The sequence below is a fragment of the Octodon degus genome, unplaced genomic scaffold (genome assembly GCF_000260255.1).
Source record: "Octodon degus isolate 3935 unplaced genomic scaffold, OctDeg1.0 scaffold00107, whole genome shotgun sequence".
In the NCBI taxonomy this organism is placed as follows: domain Eukaryota; kingdom Metazoa; phylum Chordata; class Mammalia; order Rodentia; family Octodontidae; genus Octodon; species Octodon degus.
The window spans coordinates 9,774,318-9,796,353 of NW_004524683.1; the positions used below are offsets into that span (position 1 = coordinate 9,774,318).

General features: G+C 42.6%; 1 protein-coding gene across 6 annotated transcripts in view; it reads left to right on the forward strand.

The window, feature by feature from the left end:
• Positions 1–1,043: 1,043 nt before the first annotated feature.
• Eri3 (ERI1 exoribonuclease family member 3) overlaps positions 1,044–22,036 on the forward strand; it is a 133,958-nt gene continuing 112,965 nt past the window's right edge. Inside the window, exons 1-3 of one of the 6 annotated variants that reach the window (XM_004639210.2) lie at positions 1,060–1,443; positions 3,407–3,482; positions 18,204–18,481. In XM_004639210.2, coding sequence (XP_004639267.1) covers positions 1,309–1,443; positions 3,407–3,482; positions 18,204–18,481 — 489 coding nt within the window. In that variant the 5' untranslated portion in view covers positions 1,060–1,308. Of the gene's footprint in view, positions 1,444–3,406; positions 3,483–18,203; positions 18,482–22,036 lie in introns of those variants that run through there. The other 5 variants (XM_023724140.1, XM_023724141.1, XM_023724144.1 and 2 more) reach the window with 5 other exon arrangements.

Sequence of the window (22,036 nt, forward strand, 5' to 3'; positions counted from 1 at the left end):
AGTTCTTACATGCCAGCTCTATGCTTGGTACCTACAATATGGAAACAATACTTATACTAAAGTAGCTTAAAGTCCTGGAGGAGGCACAACAAGGAAATAAGACAATTATAAAACTGATAAATTCTATACGAGCACAATGGCAAAAACTAACCTACTGTGTTGATGAGGTTAAGGAATACACTCCCTGATATGGGGATTACCAAGCATTTTCAGTTTAGGCAGGAATCAGGATGTTAAGATCTGAGAGGTGGTAGAGAATATTATCACCCTAAGTGAGCAAAAAGCAGATGGCAGACAGGAGTTGGTAACTGAAGCTGGCCCACAGGATAGGTCCTGATTGATTGAGAGGCTGTTAAAGTCCTCATTGTCTTGGTTAAACTGAGGTTTCCCTACTCATAACCTGATACCCATGGCTTCCCAGAGAGGCATAACCACGATGGAGAAGTATACCTCTGGCTTTGACGAGAGTTCTCTTCATGCAAGGAGACTGGAAGCTCCCCATATCTGCAGCCAGAATTCTTTTAACCCCACTATTTCCACTGATGAAACCTAAAACAAGTCTGTTTTCTCTTCCTTAGAAAGGCTCTTCAGAAATCTAAGCATTTTCTTCTTAGCCCAGTTTGCCTTCCCTTCTCTCCCAGATATTTCCCAGGCCTACATCCAAGAGTGGATGAATGTAATTACTTGTTGAATGAATGCACCATGAGGTAGCATCTAAATAGAATATATAACCTTATAAGCCTATACTCACCTTATGCATATAGTGAAAGGGGAGAAAACGCAGGTGGGCACCTGGATCTTTGAAGCTTTTGTTTTTTAAAAAATCCCTATGCAGTTCAGAAGTGACCCCTTCTCTTCTGAGAATGTGCACCATCAAAACTACAAGTCCCATAAGGCCAGTCTTTGCCAGTCACCATCTTGGCTCATTTTAGCGCGCATGTCGTCAGGAGAAGAAGCGTTTAGAGCTAAGAAGCCCCGCCCCATGTCTGCTTATTGGTCAAAGAAGCCGGCGGCGGACTCACCGGTTGGCCGTCGTGCCCGCCCGTCCGCTGCGTCGATCGGGGTCAGAGTGCGCGGAGGTGAGTCGGTGTGTTGTGGACTCGTGGTGCTGGCTGCCGCTGTTGAGGCGGCCGGGAACGGGCGGTGGGAGCGGGCGGAGCTGGCCCAGCCTCTGCCTGGCCGGCGACTGCGGCGCGGGCCGTGCCCGCCGCCGTCAACTGCCCTGAGCGCCTGCTGAGGCAGAGGGAGACGTCGGGGCCTGCATCTGGAGGGAGCCTGCCGCGCTAGCCCCTAGGAGGGGGCGTTGCCATGGCGACAGCCTCTCCAGCATCTGACGGGGGGCGGGGGCGGCCCTGGGAAGCAGGCCTGGTCTCCTGGCCCACTGCCCCTCCCCTTACTCTCCCCTGGACTTGGATGGGCCCGAGTTGGGGGCAACACCCTGGGGTGGGTGATGCCGATAGCTTCCCCCTCCCCCCAGCTTGGGCCCTGGCTTATGCATGCTGGGAGTGGAGTCGTGGTGGTATGCAGTTTGTGTAGCCTGAGTTGCTTGCCCCTGTGCTCACCTTGAATGCATGATATACTGAGTAATGTTCTGGTGCAGGGGGAGCGGGCAGGGTTTTGCAAGGCAGACTAGGTGAGTTGGTTGATAAAGGAGACTGACTTCTTGCTGGGGGTTACTGGAGAAGTAAAGGAGGTTTGACCAGGGAGGTTAGAAACAGAGCACGGAGATAGTAGATAAGGAGAAAACCCCAACACACACACACACACACACACACACACACACACACACACACGTTAACAGTTTAGCTCTGTAAATCTGAAGCGGTGGGAGTAGAGATGCTGAAAGGTGTCGATGAAGGCCTAACCCGCTTTGTTTGCCTTCCTACAAATGGTTCAGCAACAGGTGGTTTCTTAAAACAAAAAAAGGCATGAAGTTGGCTTGAGGCTTGGCTGTGAATTCTTGCAAAATATAATTGCACCTTAGTGACTTGGGGGATGCTGAATGTGAGGCCTCTCTTTGCAGGTGTGGAGTTTGTCATTAGGGCTGGAATTTGCAACAAACTGACCATGAATGTCTCTCCTTTAGGTCTCTGTCCACTTCTGTAGCATTTGCTCTTAGATATTTCTGAGCAGCAAAACATGAGTTCCCTTGGCTGAAGAGTATACTCTGTTTGAGGGGTAGTAGATTGTGATTGCTTGAATGATTTTTGATTGTAGAGTTTGTGCCAGCAATTGGCTTCATCAAATTCTGATTTATTCTGACTTTATCATACACAGCATACCTTGTTTTAGTGGGCTCATTCTTGAAGCTTAAGTATATTATACCTGAATCCTCTACCATTTAAAAGCCAATTTATAAACAAGGATTTGGAGTGTGACTTCACTAATACGTGCCTGTGATCTTGGTTAGAAACCCACTTGACTGCCTTTCCTCAGGAGGTGAAGAGGGGGGAAGGGAGCTGCTGGGAAGTGATTGATAAGGCTTCCTTTATGGATTCTGTGGTGCTTCACTGGAGCTCAGAGTGCTTTGGGAACTTAAGCACTCCAAATTAAAAGCTCATTAACAATTCCTGCCCAAAGATACTGTAAATAATCAGCTAGCTAGGTCATAGAGCTTGGCTAAGAGCTCTCTTTCCAACTTGAAAATTCCAAATAAAGGTGCTTTTATTCCCTTTCATTTTAAAAAGTGTTTTCTCTGTGGTGGGGTAAGTTGGTGAATTGCCTTTTCCCAGGGGATTGAAATAGACTAAAGACTTAAATGTGTAAATGGCAGAAAAGAGTATGTTGGTTCCAATCATAGATGTTTCTGTGGAGAGGGCATCACTAACAAGAATGATTTGTACAGCTTCTTGTCTTTTGAAAGATCCAACTTAAGTTATAAATATAAGTTTATATTTTGACTCAGGATTTGGTTACCTTGACTTCCTTAGAACTTGAAAGAGATCTGGAACTATCTTGAAAGTATTTCCTGGTCTATATGGCCATTTGCAATATGGCTGTCAGGATTGTGGCAACAGACTCTTCCCTCAGTCCTGAAGCCCAGGTTCAGTTCTTAAGTACTGAGTATTGTCAGTGTTACTAATGACTCCTTCTTGTGGACACAGAAGTCTAGAAATTATTCTGCAGCCACCTTCTGCAGTCTGGGTTTAGATACTATAAATGTTTTGAGTTTCTAGGAATTAAGCCTTATTAGGAAGAAAAAGTATGCTACTAGAGAACATATATGTCATTCTAAAAACAAATATAGCCCTGATAGTTTCTGACAGTTCTGTAAGGGCAGTGTCTTTCCACATAGCTTTCTGCCAAAGTTTGTGTTTAGGAGTTTGAGTATTAGTGTAATCCTTGTGGGGATTTGATCTTTTGTATTACAATAAGACTTGTTGCAGAGATGTGTGTTTGTCCACAGCATTGGGGCTTTCCGGCTCTCACAGAACCTTCACCACCCCCAGCTGCCAGTCTTGGTATCTTCGAAGTAAGAAGAGGTGAGAATTCTGTTGCATGTTCAAGTTTGGCTTGACTTCTTCCTTTTGAGTATATTTAAATTTGGTGGATATGGGGTGGGGGTTGATGCAGATTGTATTTTTATGTAGCTTTTTCTGATAAAGCAGCATATGCTCAAAACCTATTGAAGATTACCCAACATTTGTAGAGTGAGAGTTGGAGGTAGTGGATCCAGACTCTAATTCTGTCATGATTTCTATAATGAGTATCTCATAAATTTAGGTTCAGGATGGTTGAATAGAGGCAGAAAATAGTTCCTTTATCCTAAGAAATACACACATTAATGCACTTGGAAGAAACATGTTCATTTGGTTCTTAATAATGTTTTTGACTAGAGCCTTTGGAACCTTGGCTTAACATGTTTTTGTGTCACTTTTGAGTAGATGGCTAGTCCTAATCTATCTCCATTTTGCCAGGACCAGGGTCTGGTTGAAAAGGTAGATTTAGGATTAGACTGGTGGTGGGTGGGTGGAGGATGGAAAAAAGATGGGAAGTTGGCAAAAGTTTCCAGTAAAGGACAAGATAGTATATATTTGGACTTTATGGGTCTCGGTTACAACTACCCTACAGAATTCTGCAGTTACGTATGAAAGCAACCATAGTATGAAAATAAACAAACATGATAGTGTACCAATAAAAATTTACTTAATAGAAGCAGGTGGCACCTGGATTGGGCCCATGGACTATAGTTTGGTGACCCTGGATGAGACTTAACAGTAAGAAACTGTTACATTTTAAGCAGTAAATGATTGACATTAAATTAAATTTATGTTATAAAGAGTTTGCTTTGATGTTAGTGTAAAGAATGGATTTACTGGAATAGATAATACTGGAAGTAAAGAGACCAGTATGGAGGGAGTGGCAATTAATTTGGTAGCATTTTGTATTTTCCCTGTTGTGGCAGTATTTTGGACCTTAAAAACAAAGTATAACTGAATCTTTGCATACCTGTACATATTGATTTTCTTTCTTTCTTTCTTTTTTTTTTGGTATCAGGAATCAAACTCAGGATCTTGTGCTTGCCAGGCAGGCAGTGTACCTCTGAGCTATATCCCTAACTTGGTATTAGTTTTCTTTAGTAACTTTTTGGCCATCTATTAAACCTAAAGTTCTGCCAAAAATGTGTTGGAAATGTCAGGTCCCATTTTGCAGACAGAAAATACATAGGAAGGGAAAACTAGTATAGAATGAATTAAATTTTTTTTTTTTTTTTTTTTTTTTGTATTTTAGGAAAGGGTCTATAGGGTGTTCAGGGTCTCACTACTAGATCAGACTTGTGATCCGCCTTTTACAGCCTCCCAAGAGCTGGGATTACAGGTGTGTACCACCATGCCCAGTCTCAAACCCTGAGCCCTTGTGCCTTGCTTGCAGGCGCTTTAAACCACTGAGCTATTTGATCAGCCCTTGGAAACTATTTTCTTTTAAAGGAAGTATAGCATGAATGGAACCCTGACTGGGCAGGATCTTGGTTTTAGGGCTCATAGTTTAATGTCAGTTGCTTTGAACTTGTTGAACTGTACACATCGGAACTGACCCATAATTTTAAGCTTTCTAGGGAATTGTCCTCTTCTATATAGGTCCTACTCATTCTTTCCTGTTCTTGTTTATAGCAGACTGATCATCTTTTCTTGATTTTTGGGAAGGTTCCCCCAATTCCGGTATCATGATACATGTGGGCACAAGGAGCAAATCAAGTATTTATTGAAGATCTATGAGTCCTGTTCCTGCTTTTTCCTTGTCTTTCTCTTATGAGCCTTAGTGTACTTGAATTGCTGGAGGGAAGTTTGTAGGTTTCTGATAGTGTTTAGTGACCTTGAACAAGTGACTCATTCTGAGTTTCACTTATCTATAAAGTGGAGATAATGAGACTTGATAGGATTTATTGAAGGCTTTACTAAGGCATATAAAGTTCTTAGCAGAGTGTCTTGATATATTTTGTTATGAATAGTATTTCACACAATTAGTGATCATTTAAAAAGGTGGCAGTAGCTGGATGACTTGGCTTTTGGTTGAGTAGGTATTAGGTCTGCACAGTTGTCATTTTATCCATTTGACAGGAACAGCACCTCGTGCTAGAAGCACCAGGAGAAAGTTAAGCATAAAGCAAGGCACTGCTCTTCCTAATAAAAATTTGCACACAGCAAGATTTCCATTCCCAGAACTTTTTTAAGGTGTACCTTTTTTTCAGGGTAGTCCCAATACCATCTGTAAAGTGAATTAAGTCAGCAGCTTTCCGACAGAAATTCACCAAAGTGTGACCAGTGATTCTTCCCTGTCTGAGGTCATTTATTAATGCTGCCACCTTTGTGGTCCTCTATCTTTGTGAAGTGCCTCTCCATTTTTTTTTTTTTTTTTAATTACTTCTCAGTACTACTCTAGGAAGTAGATCCAGTGGTCAGCATTTGTTTCCTTGCTACCATGTGAGGCTCAAGAAAGTTAAGTGAGTTGTCCAGGAACATGCTGTGAGGTACTGTAAAATCTAGTGCAGATTTATCTCCAGATGAAATTGTGTTAGTTTATTGCTGTGATTTCTCTTCCCTTGAGTGAAAGCTGTGTAATCACAGCAGAACTGCAGTCTGATGCATGGCTCGTTTAGATCTAGGTTTGATTTGAGTTCCCCTTTATGCATTTGGTTCTGTTGCATTTTATTTATTTATTTGGTTGCATTTTAATTGCTGACTGCTAGGACCAGATCTGCTGGGAAGCAGATTTCCTTTGGGTTGTTGTTTTTAGCCTTGCCTTCTTTGGGGACATTCCTTGGGGATCCTTGGGTTACGAGGGATTGCTTTGATATGTTCAAAATTGTGCCTCATGCCTCACAGCTACAGGTAAAATCAAAAGGCAGATAATTTATGGGAGTGTCAAAGCTGGCCTCTGGCACCTCAGGAGGCCATTAGTATGCCTGTTCAGACCCTCTGTGTCCTTGCAATTGATTCCTCTTTGCATGAGCCTGATTTGGGAAGCTGTAGATCTGTGGGTAGTGATTGGATGTGACAGTCCAAACACCGGTCTCTAAATTAATCCTTTTGATAGTATTCTGGCAATATTCTCATTCCTATTTCCATTCTCTCTCCTCCCCTTTCTATCTCTGTCTGTCTGCCTCTCTCTCTCTCTCTCTCTGTCTGTCTCTCTGGATCTGTCTCTGTCTCTGTCTCTGTCTCTCTGTCTCTCTGTCTCTCTGTCTCTCTGTCTCTGTTTGTCTGTCTGTCTCTGTCTCTTTGTCTCTCTGTCTCTCTGTTTCTGTTTCTCTCCCTACCCACTTCCCTGAAAGACAGATTGAGTGGGTTTGGAGAAGGATAGAGAAAGAAAAGAACCTTTGTTGGTGCTTGGGCCGTGAGCTGTTCTGGCATGTCTGATTCCAGAGTAGTTGGCATCATGATTTTAGGTGTGTTAATTCATTTAAGCCTACATTCACACTTTGTGCGTGGTCCTGTGTGAAGTGCTAGGAACATAAGAATGAATAAAACATAGTCCTTGCCCTTAAAGATCTAATTTAGCATTTCTCAGCTTTTAAAATGTATTCACCATTTGGATTAAAAACTGATGTCTTACTTTTCTTTAATGCTATACACATTTAAAAATGTGTGAAAGGGTCTGATAAAAAACAAGTCAAAAATTATATCACATATTCTTTTTTTATAAAAAAAAGTGCACATATATACCTCTATTGGTGTCTTCCAACCTTTTCCCCTAACTTTTTGAAAATTATTGCTAGTAGGTACAGCAAATATCTGACACCTTACAATATAAATTTACCATGTGTGGTGTTATGCACCTGTAATCCCGGTTACTCAGGAGGCTGAGGAGGACAGGAGGATCATAAATTTGAGTCCAGTTTGGGTAACTTAGTGATTTAGTCAGACCCTGTCTCAAAAACCAAAAGATAGTTTAGATGTATCTCAATGCAAAGGCCCTGGGTTCAGTCCCCAGGACCACAAAAGGAAACAACCTGTTATTGGGTCACACTTATGCAATTAACTTTATGGTGGGGTATCAGAGATAAAGCTACTAAAAGGAAACTTGTGCTGGGTTTTCAAGGAGTAATGATTTCTTTGGAAATGGAATTGTGCTCCAAAGCAAAGGGAGTAGCATAAGGTGTAGACTGTAAGAGGAAGTGTCACATTTAGAGACCTGATAGAGACCTGAGCAAGAGCTGTCTGTAACCTGCGTGTGCCTCCTGTCAGCTTCTCACTCTGTAAGATGGGAAGATTTGCAGTTGTGTTTAAGAAAAGGCTTTGAGCTCCTCTCACTGCAGTTGCTTTAATTCAAGGCACCCTTTCCTGTTTCTGCTTTTATGCTCAGGGCTGTTAATTTGTTTTTCTTTTAAAATATAAAAAATTATAGCCAGGCATATGGCATGCACCTGTGGTCCCAGCTCTCTGAGGGACTGAGTCAGAAAAATTGCAAGTTCAAGTCTGGCCTGGGCAATTTAGTGACTTACTGAGACCCTGCCTCTAAGTAAAAAAATTGAAAAGGGTTGGGGATGTAGCTCAGTGTGAAGATCTTGGGTTCAGTTCCCAGTACACACACACACACACACACACACACACACACACACACGCACGCACGCACACACGATTTTTATTTTTTTTTTTCCATTCTATATACTTGGTGCAGGGTCTCACTACACAGGTCGGACTAATAATGATCTTCCTGCTTTTAGCCTCCCTAGTGCTGGGATTACAGGCCTGTGCCACCACACCGGAACTTGGTCACTGGCTCAGTGTGCCCTCAGGTTTGGGGCCAGAGTGCAGCATGTGGGACTGAGCTGGTCCCTGGTCCCTGCGCTTGCCAAAGTAGGCACTTATTCCACTGAGCTGTCTTGCCAGCTCTACACACACGACTTTTATATAAACATAAATCAATATGAGAACAAATTTGTATGATTCAAACAGATTTAATTATTAAGAGTAAGTTACTTTTGATTAAAATCACACCTTCCTCCAAAAGAATAATTGAAATTCACAGGCGTTGGTAGACCTGTGGCCCATGGATGAATCAGTCAAGTGGGGCAAATGTGGGCCATCAAACATGTTAGAGGAAAAGAGCCCAGAGTTGAGTTCCTTTAAGACTTGCTGTCCTCAAGTATAAAATGGAAATATTGTTACCTATTTTGTTTGATAGTTGGGAGGATTAAATGAGCTACAAACTATGTGAATAATCAACACAGTGCCTTGTTTATCAGAGCTTTTCAGAAAATGGTATTTCTCTTTGATCTCTTACATTCACAATAGTAGCTTAATTAAGCATTTACTGTTGTGCAAAGCATTGTATGACTGAGTCAAACCTAAAGATACAGGTATTGTAGATAGTATGACAAAAACATACTAGAGTCGGGACTTTTTTTTTTCTTACGGAACCAGGGATTGAACTCAGGTGCTTATTCTACTGAGTTATCTCCCTGTCCCCACCTTTTCTTTTTTTTTGAGATAGGGTCTTGTTATGTAATTCAGGCTGGCCTTGAACTCAGTGTGTAGCCCAGGCTGGCCTTGAGCTCATGGTGATTCTCCTCTCTTGGCCTCCTGAGTGCTGGGATTATGAGTGTGTGCCACCCTGCCTAGCTAGAGTCAGGATTTGAACATAGGTTTGTCTGATATTGGTGTTTTAACAAGTGGATGTTACATTGCTTCAACAGCAGTTCTCCATCTTGGAAGCTGCAGTGTGGAAGTATGAAGACCTGGGTGTGGGGCCGGCCTGATAGCTCAGTGGACTAAATTAAAGCGCCTGCTTAGGCAGCGCACAGTGGCTGGGGTTCGATCCCCATGGGTCATGCTGGAAACAACCCCAATTGAGACTGGGCGTGGTGGTATGCACCTCTAATCCCAGTACTTGGGAGGCTGAAAACAGGAGAATCACTATGAATCCCATCTACATAGTGAGACTTGTAGACCCTGTAGACCCTGTCCTTATTACAGAAAAAAGAAACCCTGCATGTTCTGTAGATGTCTTCTAAAAGTGTGGAGAATACTTAGAGCAGTGGCCATCCTGTAGCCTCCCTTCATCTCTAGTTTCCTTGTGGGTGTGTTGGGAAGCAGGCCTTTGCGCCTTCTGGTGCATGATTGAACAGCTGCTGACTCCCAGGACTTTGCAAAGAGTTGTCCTCCAACTTTGGGCTCTGGACAAAGCTTGTCTAAGCTAGTGGGCATTGTTCATTGTTTAGCAAATAGCAATCAGACCAAAGAGTTGCCTTTTTTAGTGTTCTGCCATGAGCTGCTGAGATGGGGTATTTGAAGGAGATAGCCAGCTTGCTGTGGCCTGTGATAATGCCATCAGGATTTGTATTCCTGAAGGCCTTTGGTGACTTAGCTCACTGGTAGTTCAGGATTAGCATCTTCTGCCCCTATTGAAGGGCTTTCCATAACCCTGCATTGGAACAGAAGCTGTTATAGCCACAGGCTGAGGCAGTGTCATGCTGTGGAGAGGACTCTTAACAAAAGTGTTTGCTTTGTTTCCACTTCATGGCCATTCAAAAATCAGAGGTTTCAGGCATCATCAGTCTAACCTATCCTATTTACCAAGCTAGACAGATCCCTCAGGCCCCTCCTCTTCAATGTGAGGCAGCAAGGAGACTGGGGATGAGTGGTGAGCCTGCTCCTTGCATTGGAGAGGTGGCCTGGGACCCCCTGGCTCTGGCATCCAGGGGCATGGTCTCTCTTCCTGCTCTTATTTGCAGTGTTACCCTGGGCAGTCTTCTTCTGGGGCTTTTTTCTGGTGGCCTGTTAGGTTTTCTTTTACTTTGGACAGTCTGATTTTCACAGAAGGTATCAGGCAGTAGTGATACACTCTTTGGACTGAAGATTATTACTCTGAAAGTTGTGCAGTTTATTTATTTTTCTCATGTTATTTTTTAGCTGCCTAAGACAAAGCCTGGAAAAAAGTGAGTTGCATACGGGCAGTCTTTGTTGTCACTTCTGTGGCTTAGGTACTTGAGCACATTGACCTGATGGGTCAGACTGAGTCAGGGACTTGACCCAGGAGGGGGAACTGAAAATGTTACTGCTCTAGTGGTCCAGGTACATCTAGGCAGTTAGGCTCAGGACCTGCCACTGGTACCTTGGAGTTTCCCTGGAATGTACCTTTTCCTGTCACTGACTTTTGTTAGTGGCATGCATTGAATCCAGGGATGGTATCAACCTAGAGATTCTCAGTCTGTGTGGCTGGGTGGCGGGCGGAGTGGCAGTAGGCCACATGTTTCCTAATGGCTTTCTCTTTTTGTCCCATCCCTGAGGCTCCCTGGCCTTGTGTATGTGAATGTTGAAGAATGACCCTTCCCTCCACCCACCCTTCCCTCTCTAGTAATGGAGGCAATAAAATGTCTATTTACTCAAGACACCAGAACGACTCCTCTGTGGTTCCACTAATCTGGTGATTTGGTGCTTCTTTGGTCTCTCAGGTAAATACAGATTGAGTCTTTTTATAAAGGCATATTATTTCCCTCATTAAATGTGTGTCTTGGCACATGTGTTATTTACCTGATAGACAGTAATGCCTGCAGAGGAGCCATTGGTGTCTGTTGTGTAAATACTCTGCACAGAGACCATCCTCCGGGGGCTGTGGCGTACGCCTGTTCTCCAAATCAGGCTGGCCCCAGGGCAGTCCCTCTTTATCCCTCCCCTGTCCCCATTGGGGTGCTGATCCCCTCATTTTGAAGAGAGAATCATTCAGCCATAGGCTGCTTATTACCTGTAAGTTGCTAGGAGAAGGAACAATGTGAAAATAAATGTTTATAAACCTTGGTCTCTGATAAAAAAGTTATAGAAATACAGAGAAGCATAGCTGTTTTCTTTAGAATCCTGCCCTTCTACTAGAGACCAGTCCCAGTTTATGTAATAAGGTATAGATTTATAATCTGTAAACTGGTAACTAAAGTATAAAGACATGAATAGCAGAGAGACATTCTAAGCTACTGGGAGCAAAAGAGCAGGCGGACTGCAGCTATAGAAGTGTGGGGTATTTCCCAAGGCTGCAGAGGGGCCCTCAGTACCAATGAGGGAGTGTTGAGTGGGGGTTCTTATAGAGGTTGAGATATACTTTGAGGGCTGCCTTCTTGTAGAGTACCTTCTGTGGGCACTATGGGAATCTCTCCATCTTCTACCACCTGGTTTTTTTTTTTTTTTGTCTTTTTGAGACAAGGTCTTACTATGCAGTTCAGGCTGACCTTGAGCTGACTTTGTAGCCCAGGGCAGATTCAAACTCCCAATGATCCTCCTGCCTCAGCCTCCCAAGTGCTGGCTTTGTTTTTTAAATCACATTGTACATGGAGTTCATTTTATTTACTTACTGGTGTTGAAGATCATAACCCAGAGCCTTATATGCATAGCAGGCAAGTGTTTTATCACTCCCAGCCCTGCACATGAATCTTTAAAAATATTTTTTTAAAGTTTAAAATAGCCCATATTTACATGAAAGTTCAAAATATAATACAAAGGATTTTTTCCCCGAGCCTTTTGAGGATTAAGTTGCCAAACTAATGCCATGTCACCCTGAATACTTTGCATGTATTTCCTACAAAGATGTTTTCTTATCGAACTGCTGTATGACTGTCAAAATCGGGAAATTAACTCCATCTAACTCACAGATCTCATTCAAGTTTTGCCACTTATCCCAAGTATGTTCTTTAAAGCAGAGAAGGATGTGGTTCAGAATTGTTAGCTGTATTTAGTTATTAAGTCTCTTTAGTCTCTTTAGACCTTCCTCAATAAACTTATCTTGACTTTGGTGATCTTGATTCTTACAAACATTACAGCCTGGTTATTGTCTAGATTGTTGCTTGGGATTTGTTTGATTATTTTCTTGAGATCAGATTTAAGTTATGCCTCTTCAACTGGAGTGTCACAGAAATGATGCTTTCTCCTTCTAAGTGCGTCCCTATTTTAGATGGCATACAATTTTGATTTTTACTATTATTAATAATTTTTTCTGTTTTGGTTTTTGAGATAGGGTCTCACTATGTAGTTCAGGCTGGCCTTAAACTTACTGCATAGCACAGCCTCGCCTCCAACTTGAAGTGACCCTCCTGCCTCAGCCTCTTGTGTGCTGGGATTATAGGTGTGTGCCACCACACCGGGTGTTGATATTTATTTTTGATCAATTGATTAAAGTGACATCTTCCAGGCTTTCCTATTATAACCTCCTATTATAATTAGTAAACAGTTTGGGGGGGGAGATATAGTTCTTTGGAACTATGTGCATATCTTACAATAAAATTTAGTTACGTTTATTTCTTTATGGAAATAAAGTTGCTTCAGTGCCTTATTTTCCATTTATGCTCCTAATTATTGGCTCATAATTTATTGGCCAGCCACTTCAGGGTAGCTTTGTGTCCTGTTGGTATCTTCCCACACTTCTTTGAGCATTTCTTGTTTTCTGGTAAAACAGGCTATTTTATCCTATCATATCCTTTTAACCTGTAACAGTTTGGAATTAGCCATTTCTCCAAGGAGTTCTGGTCCTTTAGTGGAGAATAGTATTTATTTATTTATTTTTTTCTGTATTTTAGGAAAGGGTCTACAGAATGTTCAGGGTCTCACTACTAGATCAAACTCATAGTGATTCTCTTGTTTACAGCCTCCCAAGTGTTGGGATTGGAGGCGAACACCACCATGCCCAGTCTCAATTGCCATCTCAGAGCGCCTCCGGAGGCAGGGCTGGCAGGGCAGGCCCAGGGATAGAACCCCTGGCCTCTGTGCCTGCTTGCAGGCACTTTAATCCGCTGAGCTATTTGGCTGGCCTGAGAATAGTATTCATAAGGGAACTGAGGTATACTTATTCCTGTTTTTGAGTGTTCCTGGTCTGTGATTATTCTTTAGACAGAGCTAAAAGATTTATATGCATCTGTATATATTTGTATATGAATACAGATATTCTTCATTTAATAAGCTGTTTAACTGCTGTTCACATTTGTGACTGAGGCATGGTGTTCAGATTTAGGACTCAGTGCTTGGACTTACAACCTGTCTTTTTTTTTTTTTTTTTGGCAGAACCAGGGATTGAACTCAGGCCCTTGCGCTTGCCAGTGAAGTGCTTATTCTACTGAGCCATCTCCCCGCCCTACAACCTGTCTTTCTAAAAAAAATATTTATTTGTTTGGTACAGTGTCTCCTTATGCAACTCAGACTCATAGTGATCTTCCTGTCTCAGTGTCCCCAGGCTGGGATTACAGGCATGTGCCACCACACCCAGTTTCGTTGGCCGGCTTTCTAGGGCTGGCATGGCATGCAGTAACCAGGGATCAAACCCAGGTCCTTGTGCTTTCCAGGCAAGCACTTAGATTGCTGAGCTATCTCTCTGGCCCCACAACCTTGTCTTTTTTGGGGATTGAACTCAGGACCTTGTACTTGCCAGGCAGGTGCTTATGCTGCTGAGCTATCTCCCCGGCCCTTGTCTTTTTTTTTTTTTTTTTTTTTTTTTGACATTTCTGTACTTTTTGTTTATAAAGTTTCTATGTTATTTTTTGGTATAATACACTTTGTGTATACAGTACTGTAATTTTTGTTGGTTGAACTGCACAGTGTAGCTCTATAGTTTTTGTTTTGTTATACATTGCAGTACTGCATGTAAGTCAAATAAAAGTCATCAAGTTAGAGTGTCCTTGTACCACTTCTTTACTCTGAATATTGTAATGTACATACTGTATATATTTCTCCATTTAGCAGCCAATTCACTTAACTTAGACACAAGAACAGAACCGTATTGTTAAAAGAGGAATGTTTGTGTATATAAGTCTACATACAGTCTTTATATTTACATCTACAACTGTATATGCATATCACACACTTTTTTTTTTTTGGTGGTACTGGAGATTGAATTCAGGTCTTTGTGCTTGCCAGTCAGGCGCTTAGGCTGCTGAGCTATCTCCCTGGCCAGATATCACACTCTTAACTGCGAAATTCCAGCCCATCATTACAGATTTTTTACCTGGTTCCCATTATCCTTAACATATGCACTTTACTCAATTCCTCTGTATGTAACTCATCTCCCATTGTTGGCCACTGCCATTTACCCTTCATGGTTGCCTCTTTTATACTGCCTATGAATCCCAACATGAGACCACCCTCAATATGAGTGCCCTCCACACTCACCCTTGGTCTGACATGGTACACAGCTTCCCACCTCTCCACGGGAGAGTGTCACACTGCTGCCTGGGCTCTGACACTCCCCTTACCCATTTGGCTGTCCCACCTGGTATAGATACTGTTTTTTTTTTTTTTTTTTTTTCCTGCTGCATTTAATGGTTTTAGGAATGAATTTTTTCAAGAATGGAAGAAAAAAATAGCAACCCTCTTTCTTCACTTGGGCTGAACTTGGTTATTAGAAGTCAAGGATGTATGGAACCCAGTGACTGCTGACATGTGGGTTGGTCTCTTAAGGTGTGTTCTTTTTTTTTTTTGGTGGAACCAGGGATTGAACTCAGGCCCTTGCGCTTGCCAGGGAAGCGCTTATTCCACTGAGCCATCTCCACGCCCCCCCCCCTTTTTTTAAGGTGTGTTCTTAAGAGATGCTTTTTTTTTTTTTTTTTTTAAATTTTATTTATTTATTTATGTGTGTGTGTGTGTGTGTGTGTGTGTGTGTGGCCAGCTCAGCCCACCAGGGGGCGGGCTGGCTGGCATGTGGTGCTGGGGGATTGAACCATGGTCCCTGGGCTTCGCTAAGCTTGTTCTAAGTAGATGCTTTAGACCACTGAGCCATCTCACCAGCCCAAGAGATGCTTTTTTAATTTTAACTTTTTATTTTATTTTATTTTTTTGCGCAACCAAGGATTGAACTCAGGCCCCTGTGTTTGCCAGGCAAGCGCTTATTCCACTGAGCCATCTCCCCAACCCCAAAGATGCTTTTTTTTAAGACATTTTTTTTTTTCTGTTTATTTATTGGATACAGGGTCTTGCTGTGAAGTTCAGATTCATAGTGATCCTGCTGTCTCTGCTTCCCCAGTGCTGGGATTACAGGCATGCACCATTACCCTGGTTTTGGGGCTAGCACAGCGTGTCTTGGGGTATGGGGCTGGCATGGCGTGTGGTACCAGTGATTGAACTCAGTCATTGTGCTAGCTAGGGACATACTTAGACTGCTGAGCTATCTCCCCAGCCCCAAGAGATGCTTTTTGGTGTAGGGGAAATCAAGTCACAAATCAAGGCTGTAGGCAAGAGGATCTCTAGACATCAATGTGTTGCTGTCCATAGATGGCATAGGAGATAAATAAGTAGATAGATAGAAAGAACATCGTATGGGAGGTCTAGAGAATTCTAGGGATGCAGGAGATGATGTAACTCCATATGATGCTTTATATATTATTGAACTTAGAGACCTGATTATGGGTATCCAGTGTTGGCTAGGTTGGCATAGCCAATTGGATAGTAGTAGTTATATTAAGCTAATATTTTTTGAGCCCTTCGGTGCTAGACACTTTTTTAATGCTTTACACATGTTCTCTCATTTTATTCTCATGTAAGAAGTGGCTACTATTATTATTGTCCTTTTACAGATGAGGAATTAAACAGAGCTTGCCCAGGGTGCTGTCAATGATAAGTGGTAAAGTCAGTACAAACCTGAAAGCCTTTGTTCATCATGAAGCGGGTATTGGGCGGACAGGGTCTAGTTGATACATATACTATGCTTACTGTAGGCAAATTTAAGAACATTAAGAGGTCTGGGGAAATAGCATGGCAGCCTAAGTGCCTGTCGGGCAAGCGCAAGGACCTGGGTTTGATCCCTGGTACTATATGCCATGCCAGCCCTGGAACCCTGGGCGTATTGTGCCAGCTACCAAGACCAGGTGTGGTGGTATACGCCTGTAATCTCAGCGCTGGGGAGGCTGAGATGGGAAGATCACCGTGAAAACAAGCTGTGCTGTAGTGAGACCCTGTACCAAATAAATAAATAAATAGATTAAATTTTTTTTTTTTTTTTTTTTTTTTCCTGGCGGAACCAGGGATTGAACTCAGGCACTTGTACTTGCCAGGGAAGTGCTTATTCCACTGAGCCATCTCCCTGACCCCACAAAATTGAGAGTTTTAAAAGTCTTTATGGGTGTTCTGACTTAGAGGGATTTAAGGGACTTTGATCCAAATGCATGGGTAAGTGGCATTGCTTGTGCTCCATCTCAAGTTTCCCAGGACTGTTTAGGAGTAGATGATGAGAGAAGTTATTTTTGATTCTGGCTTTTAAAGGGATATTGGCTCTTTTGCCTTTTGTCTATATGGGCTGAGGAGTTTGGGCTGTATTTGGGGGGCAACTCTAAAGCAATGGTAAAAAGCACTGTGCTTGTGCAGGATCCATGAAGAACATAGTTAAAATGTTTAGTCTGCACACAGTTCCCGTGATATCTCAGCATAGGGATAGAGCATTTGAGTGCCCACACTAGCATATGTGTTGGTAACTCTGCAGGCAAATGCTTGTGACTCATTTAGTGAGATAGGAGAGAACTGAGAAGTGATACTTGGCGTTGTCCTTTTCTGCTCAGGTAGTAGTAAGTCCAGTGCCTCTGAGTGTGTGCCCTGGATCTCACAGGGCATTATCCCCCCCAGCCTGTGTGGAGGGAGCCTGGTGCTTACATGCTGTAACTCAGAGGCGGCAAGCCTTTGGTTCTGTGGGAAGGCTGCTCCAGGAAGCATAAATTGGCCACTTCTATATTGGGCAGTAAGATTCCTGTATCAGGTGGTAAAATTTGGTGTCAGGATTAAAGTTAAGGGAAATTTGAGAATTGAGTATAAAAGTGGGAAGGGCACAGAATTTCTGCTTTTCCTTCAAGGGGCGGGGGGAGCTAAAGTTATTTGGGGGTAAAACTTAAGCTTTGATTTTTATACAGTGTTTAGTCCTCTGATGAACAGACATTCTACATGTTTAAAGGGAAAATGTACAGGAAAAGCAATTAGAATTTTTTTTTTTCTTGCACATGTTCACTCAGAAAACTTTACTAGACTTTTAGCAATGCTCCCATTACTGCCACATCTGGGTTTTCTCTTTTTCCTTCCCTGTTTAAAAAGTCAGTTCAGGGCCATTCAGGGGCCCTAAGAGAAAGTGAGACTCAAGGCAGCAGATGAGGAGGCCTGAGGCTGTTGGCAGCTGTACTCTCCAGGCCTTGTTCATCCTCCAGAGTGTTGCTGGCTGGTGTGGGGTTGGGGAATGACCAGAGTGTCCTAAGCAAGCTCCCTTAAAACTGGCTTGATTTGCTTTCACACTTTCAGGTTGGGAGAAGGGAGGAGGGTGTATGGATAGATAGACGGGAGAGCCAGGGGCACATGGCCGGCAGTGGAGCTGAAGAGAGAGCATGGACATTTCCCTCTGTTTGTCTTAGGCTACTTAGCACCTGGGGCTGATTGTGCAGCTGGGTCATCTCGTGTTACTTTGGGACCCTTAGCTTTAAAGTTAGCTATTGTCAGCAGAGAAGTGACCACAGAATTTTTCTCTGCTCTCTTTTGAACTAGAGCTGCATTTAAAGATGAAGGCCAGTGTTGCATATTGTTTTGAGGAGGATCTGGGTGACTCAGAACTGTAAAATTGCTGCAGGTGTTGGTGTTAGTGTTAGGGTCTTGAACTTTAGTAATGAATACTGTGATTTAGAAGGGCCCAGAAACATTGGGGAGTAGCTGGTATTGCATGGATGTTCTTGAAGCCTAAGACCAAATGGAGTAGGACCACAGAGGGAGGGGAGTAACCCAGGCTGTTTTTTTTTTTTTTTTTTTTTTTAACTTTCCTCCCCTAAGTTTTAGATGCTTCTGGATGTTCAATGCTAGCACCTTTACAGACTGGAGCAGCTCGATTTTCTTCATATTTACTTTCAAGAGCAAGAAAAGTGCTGGGCTCCCACTTATTTTCTCCCTGTGGTGTTCCGGAGTTCTGCTCCATATCCACCAGGAAGCTGGCGGCCCACGGCTTTGGCGCATCCATGGCAGCAATGGTGTCCTTCCCGCCCCAGAGGTATCACTACTTTTTAGTGCTGGACTTTGAGGCCACGTGTGACAAGCCACAGATTCATCCTCAGGTAACTATTGTTTCCTTGCTTCAGAAAAGGTGGGGTAAGGGGTTGGAGATATAGCTCAGGGGCATAAGTGCCTGCCTGGGAAGTGCAAGGTCTTGAGCTCAGTTCCCAGTACCATAAAACAAAGCAAAACAAAACAAAGAAAAGGTGGGGTGAGTAAGAAGGGAGGGACCCAGAGGTGTTTTCTCACATCTCCTTGGTTTTTAGCTTTTGTCTGGAGTCCCTTCTAGGAAGATGGGCTTGACCTACGGATGCTAGGGCAAGGCAGAGAGTGAGAAGTCTTTGGGGAGAACTGGGTACATTATTTCTCTTTGGTTTCAGCTTTTGGGAATCAAAACATTTCTTTTTCTGTCTTTCTTTCTCTTTCTTTTCCCTTTCTTTCTCTCTTTCCCTGCTGCTTGTTTTTAAAGAGTATTGTGGTAGCCAGCCTCCAAGATGACCTTCAGGGATCTTAACCTCCTGGTATTCACATCCAACAATAAATATAGTGGAATAGAATATAGTAGGAGAAATACTGTGTGATTTCTGAGGCTAAGCTACAAAAAACATACTGCAGTCTGTTTTGCTCTTTTGGTTTGTGTCCTTGGGTGGAAGCCAGATGCTGTGAGGCTACTTGAGCAGGTCTGAAGAGAGGCAGATGCATATAGGAGCTGAGTTTAATCCAGAAGCCAGTATCAACTTGCTAGTCATGTGAGTCTGCCATCCTTAGTCAAGCCTTCAGATGAGGATAGCTACAGAGGACATCTGACTTCAACTTCAGGAGAGACCCTCAGCTTTTCTAAGCCACTCCCAAATTCCTGACTCAGAAGAACTGTGATTATTGGTACTTTAAGGCACAGCTTTTGAGGTGATGTGTTATGCAGTGTTTAACCTGAATAAGAACCATTGTTGGTTTGTTGGAAAGGAAAATGTCTTTGCTCACTTTTTTTCCCCTTAGTTACCAATTGTGTACAAAGACTTTTTTTTACCTTTAGAGGTAAGGCTTTTAGCAGCTTGAGAAGCACCTGTGCTGGGTACCTTTGTGTAGTTTTGCTTTTAGGGAATGATTGGGGACTAGGTGGGCAATTCATTATAGTGTGAAAGCTTTGGGTATATTGGCTGTAGGACTGTCAATCTTCTTTCATATAGAGTGTAAGTTTTGGATGTGTAGACATGTTGATCAGGGAGCAGCTTTCAGTAGTAAGCAGGATGTGGGGAAGAGGACCTCAGCATTAGGCACTTGGGAGGCAGGGAACAGTGGACTCTATCCAGAGTTAAACTGACTTCACTTTTCCTGGTTGTGTTTCCAGAAAGGGATTTGTTTTTAAAATGGTATACTACTTCACCTAAAGAAGACACCACAACTCCTTTTCCCTTTCTGCCCTCCTCTTTCCTGTTCTGTGTTAAAGTGGTGCGTTATCTTCAGGGGACTGGAATCAGGCTTACTGAGGCCTCGGAGGACAGGAGCTGGATGGGGACAGTGCTCCAAGAGGAAGCCACATTTGCTTTCCCTGCTTCTTCCTCCTGCCTGTGTGTCATCTTCCCTACTTCCCCTAACTCCTGAAGTTTCTCTGGCATGGTGGGTGTGACTGTGGGTTATATAATCTAAGTTAGGACTCTGTGACCCACATCCTAATACTCTGTATTATTTCCCTTCCAGGGTAGGTTTCAGTCACTGAGTAAGCCTTAGTTAGAGGGGTGGGAGTCTACTCTCCAGCACTTGTCTACCGCATGTAACTCACCCCTCTTCTGAACCTTCTGAACTGCTCTGCATCTGCATTATGGCATTTGCCACTCCTACTTCCTGATGTGTTTCTTACCTTCACAGTTAGATTTAAGCTCGGATCATTATGTCTCTCTGTTCCCTTCTCTGGTACAGGGTCCTGAAGTTGGAGCCTGACTGAAGTCTCAGTTTGGTCTGTCATTGTCACCTTTCTTTTCTTGTTTAAGGGCATTGTTCTTTTTATTTATTTATTTATTTGTTGCAGTGCTGAAGACATAATACAGTACAGATAAAATCACGTGTACCACCAGCTTTTTTCCCAGACTTATTCCTCACACCTTTCTAGACCCAGGCTGAGTTAGAGCTTCATGTTGTTCACCAGCATCTGAGCCTGATTAAAGATTATCTTCAGAATCAATGAACCCTGATGATGTGATTCCAAGGGCACTTAAGGAATTGGCTGCCTTGGTTCATTATTAGCAAAGCATTAGCTGTTGCGTTAGAGAACTCAGGAAGAAGCATTTGTTGTCTTGCTTATCTTTAAAAGGGTAATACGAATGATCTTGAAATTATAGACCCATTAGTTTACTGTGATTCCAGAAAAGATACTTGACCTGATCGTCAGATAATCAATCAGCAAACAGCTAGAAGAGCATGGGTACTGAGTAATAACTTACATGGGTTTGTGAAGAAGAGCAAATCCTGTCAGATCAATCTAACTTCTTGCTGTGACATAATGATGGATTTGGGTGGATAAAGGCAAGTGATAAATGTAATGCATCTCAACTTCATTAAGCTTCTGCAGTGCTGTGATCAACAGGTGTGGAGGTGAGGTTAGGGCTCTAGGCCTATGTTGAACTGTCCTTGTTCCACCCTCAGGAAGGGGATGATAATTTAAGTTTTGTTTGGTAGTGGTGACTGACCCCCAGCCCTTATCTTCTTTAAGGTATGTGGGTAGCAGGGTCTTGATAGGATTCAGAGAAAGCTTAGGGAAGCTTTCAGCCCCAGACAGAATGGTATCAGAATGAGGTCATCATAGCTCAGGTTCTCATTAGATCCCCTGTGTGTTTAGGTTCTCTGGTCAGCAAGGAAAGTAGGGAAATCAGAAAAATTTAGCATAAGACAAAAATCATTATGGTCAAAACAAAAAAGGAATCAGAAAGAAGTGGGATACAGTTTTAGCAGCTGATTTCTTGTTCATTTTCTTTTCTTTTTTTCCATGTATTTAGTACAGGGTCTACAGGGTCTCACTATGTACATCGGACTCGTAGTGATTTTGTTTTCAGCCTCCCAAGTACTGGGATTACAGGCATGTGCCACCATGCCCAGTCTCAATCACCATCTCAGTGTACCCTGGGGTGTGGGGTGGGGCGCCAGCACAGTTTGTGGAGTTGAGCTCTGCTTAGCAGATGCTTTAGTCTGTTGAGGTATCTGGCCATCCCTTCTTGTTCATTTTAAATAATTTCATCATTTAGGGAAGTTATTCCTAAAAGCAGGATAATTTACTCTTCATTTTAATAGTCAAAAAATTGAATTTATTTATTTTTTTAATGTTCCTGAAGAAATGAACTTTATTTATTTTTTTTATTTTGGTTTTAAATTCTTTTTTTTTTTTCAAGCTTTTACTCATTTTAATGAGAAAAAATAGCAATGAAACAGTTTCAGAAAAGGTTAGTAGGATAGAACAATAATTAATACATTACATATTGTCTTCTAGTAGTTATTCAGAGGACAAGATGCAGACATGATAGCTTGTCTAAACAATATTAGTGCAAACATTTCTTCTCATTGAACTAATAGAAGGTAGCTGTGTGTCTATCCTAACAATTTGTGTGCGTGTGTGTGTGTGTGTATAT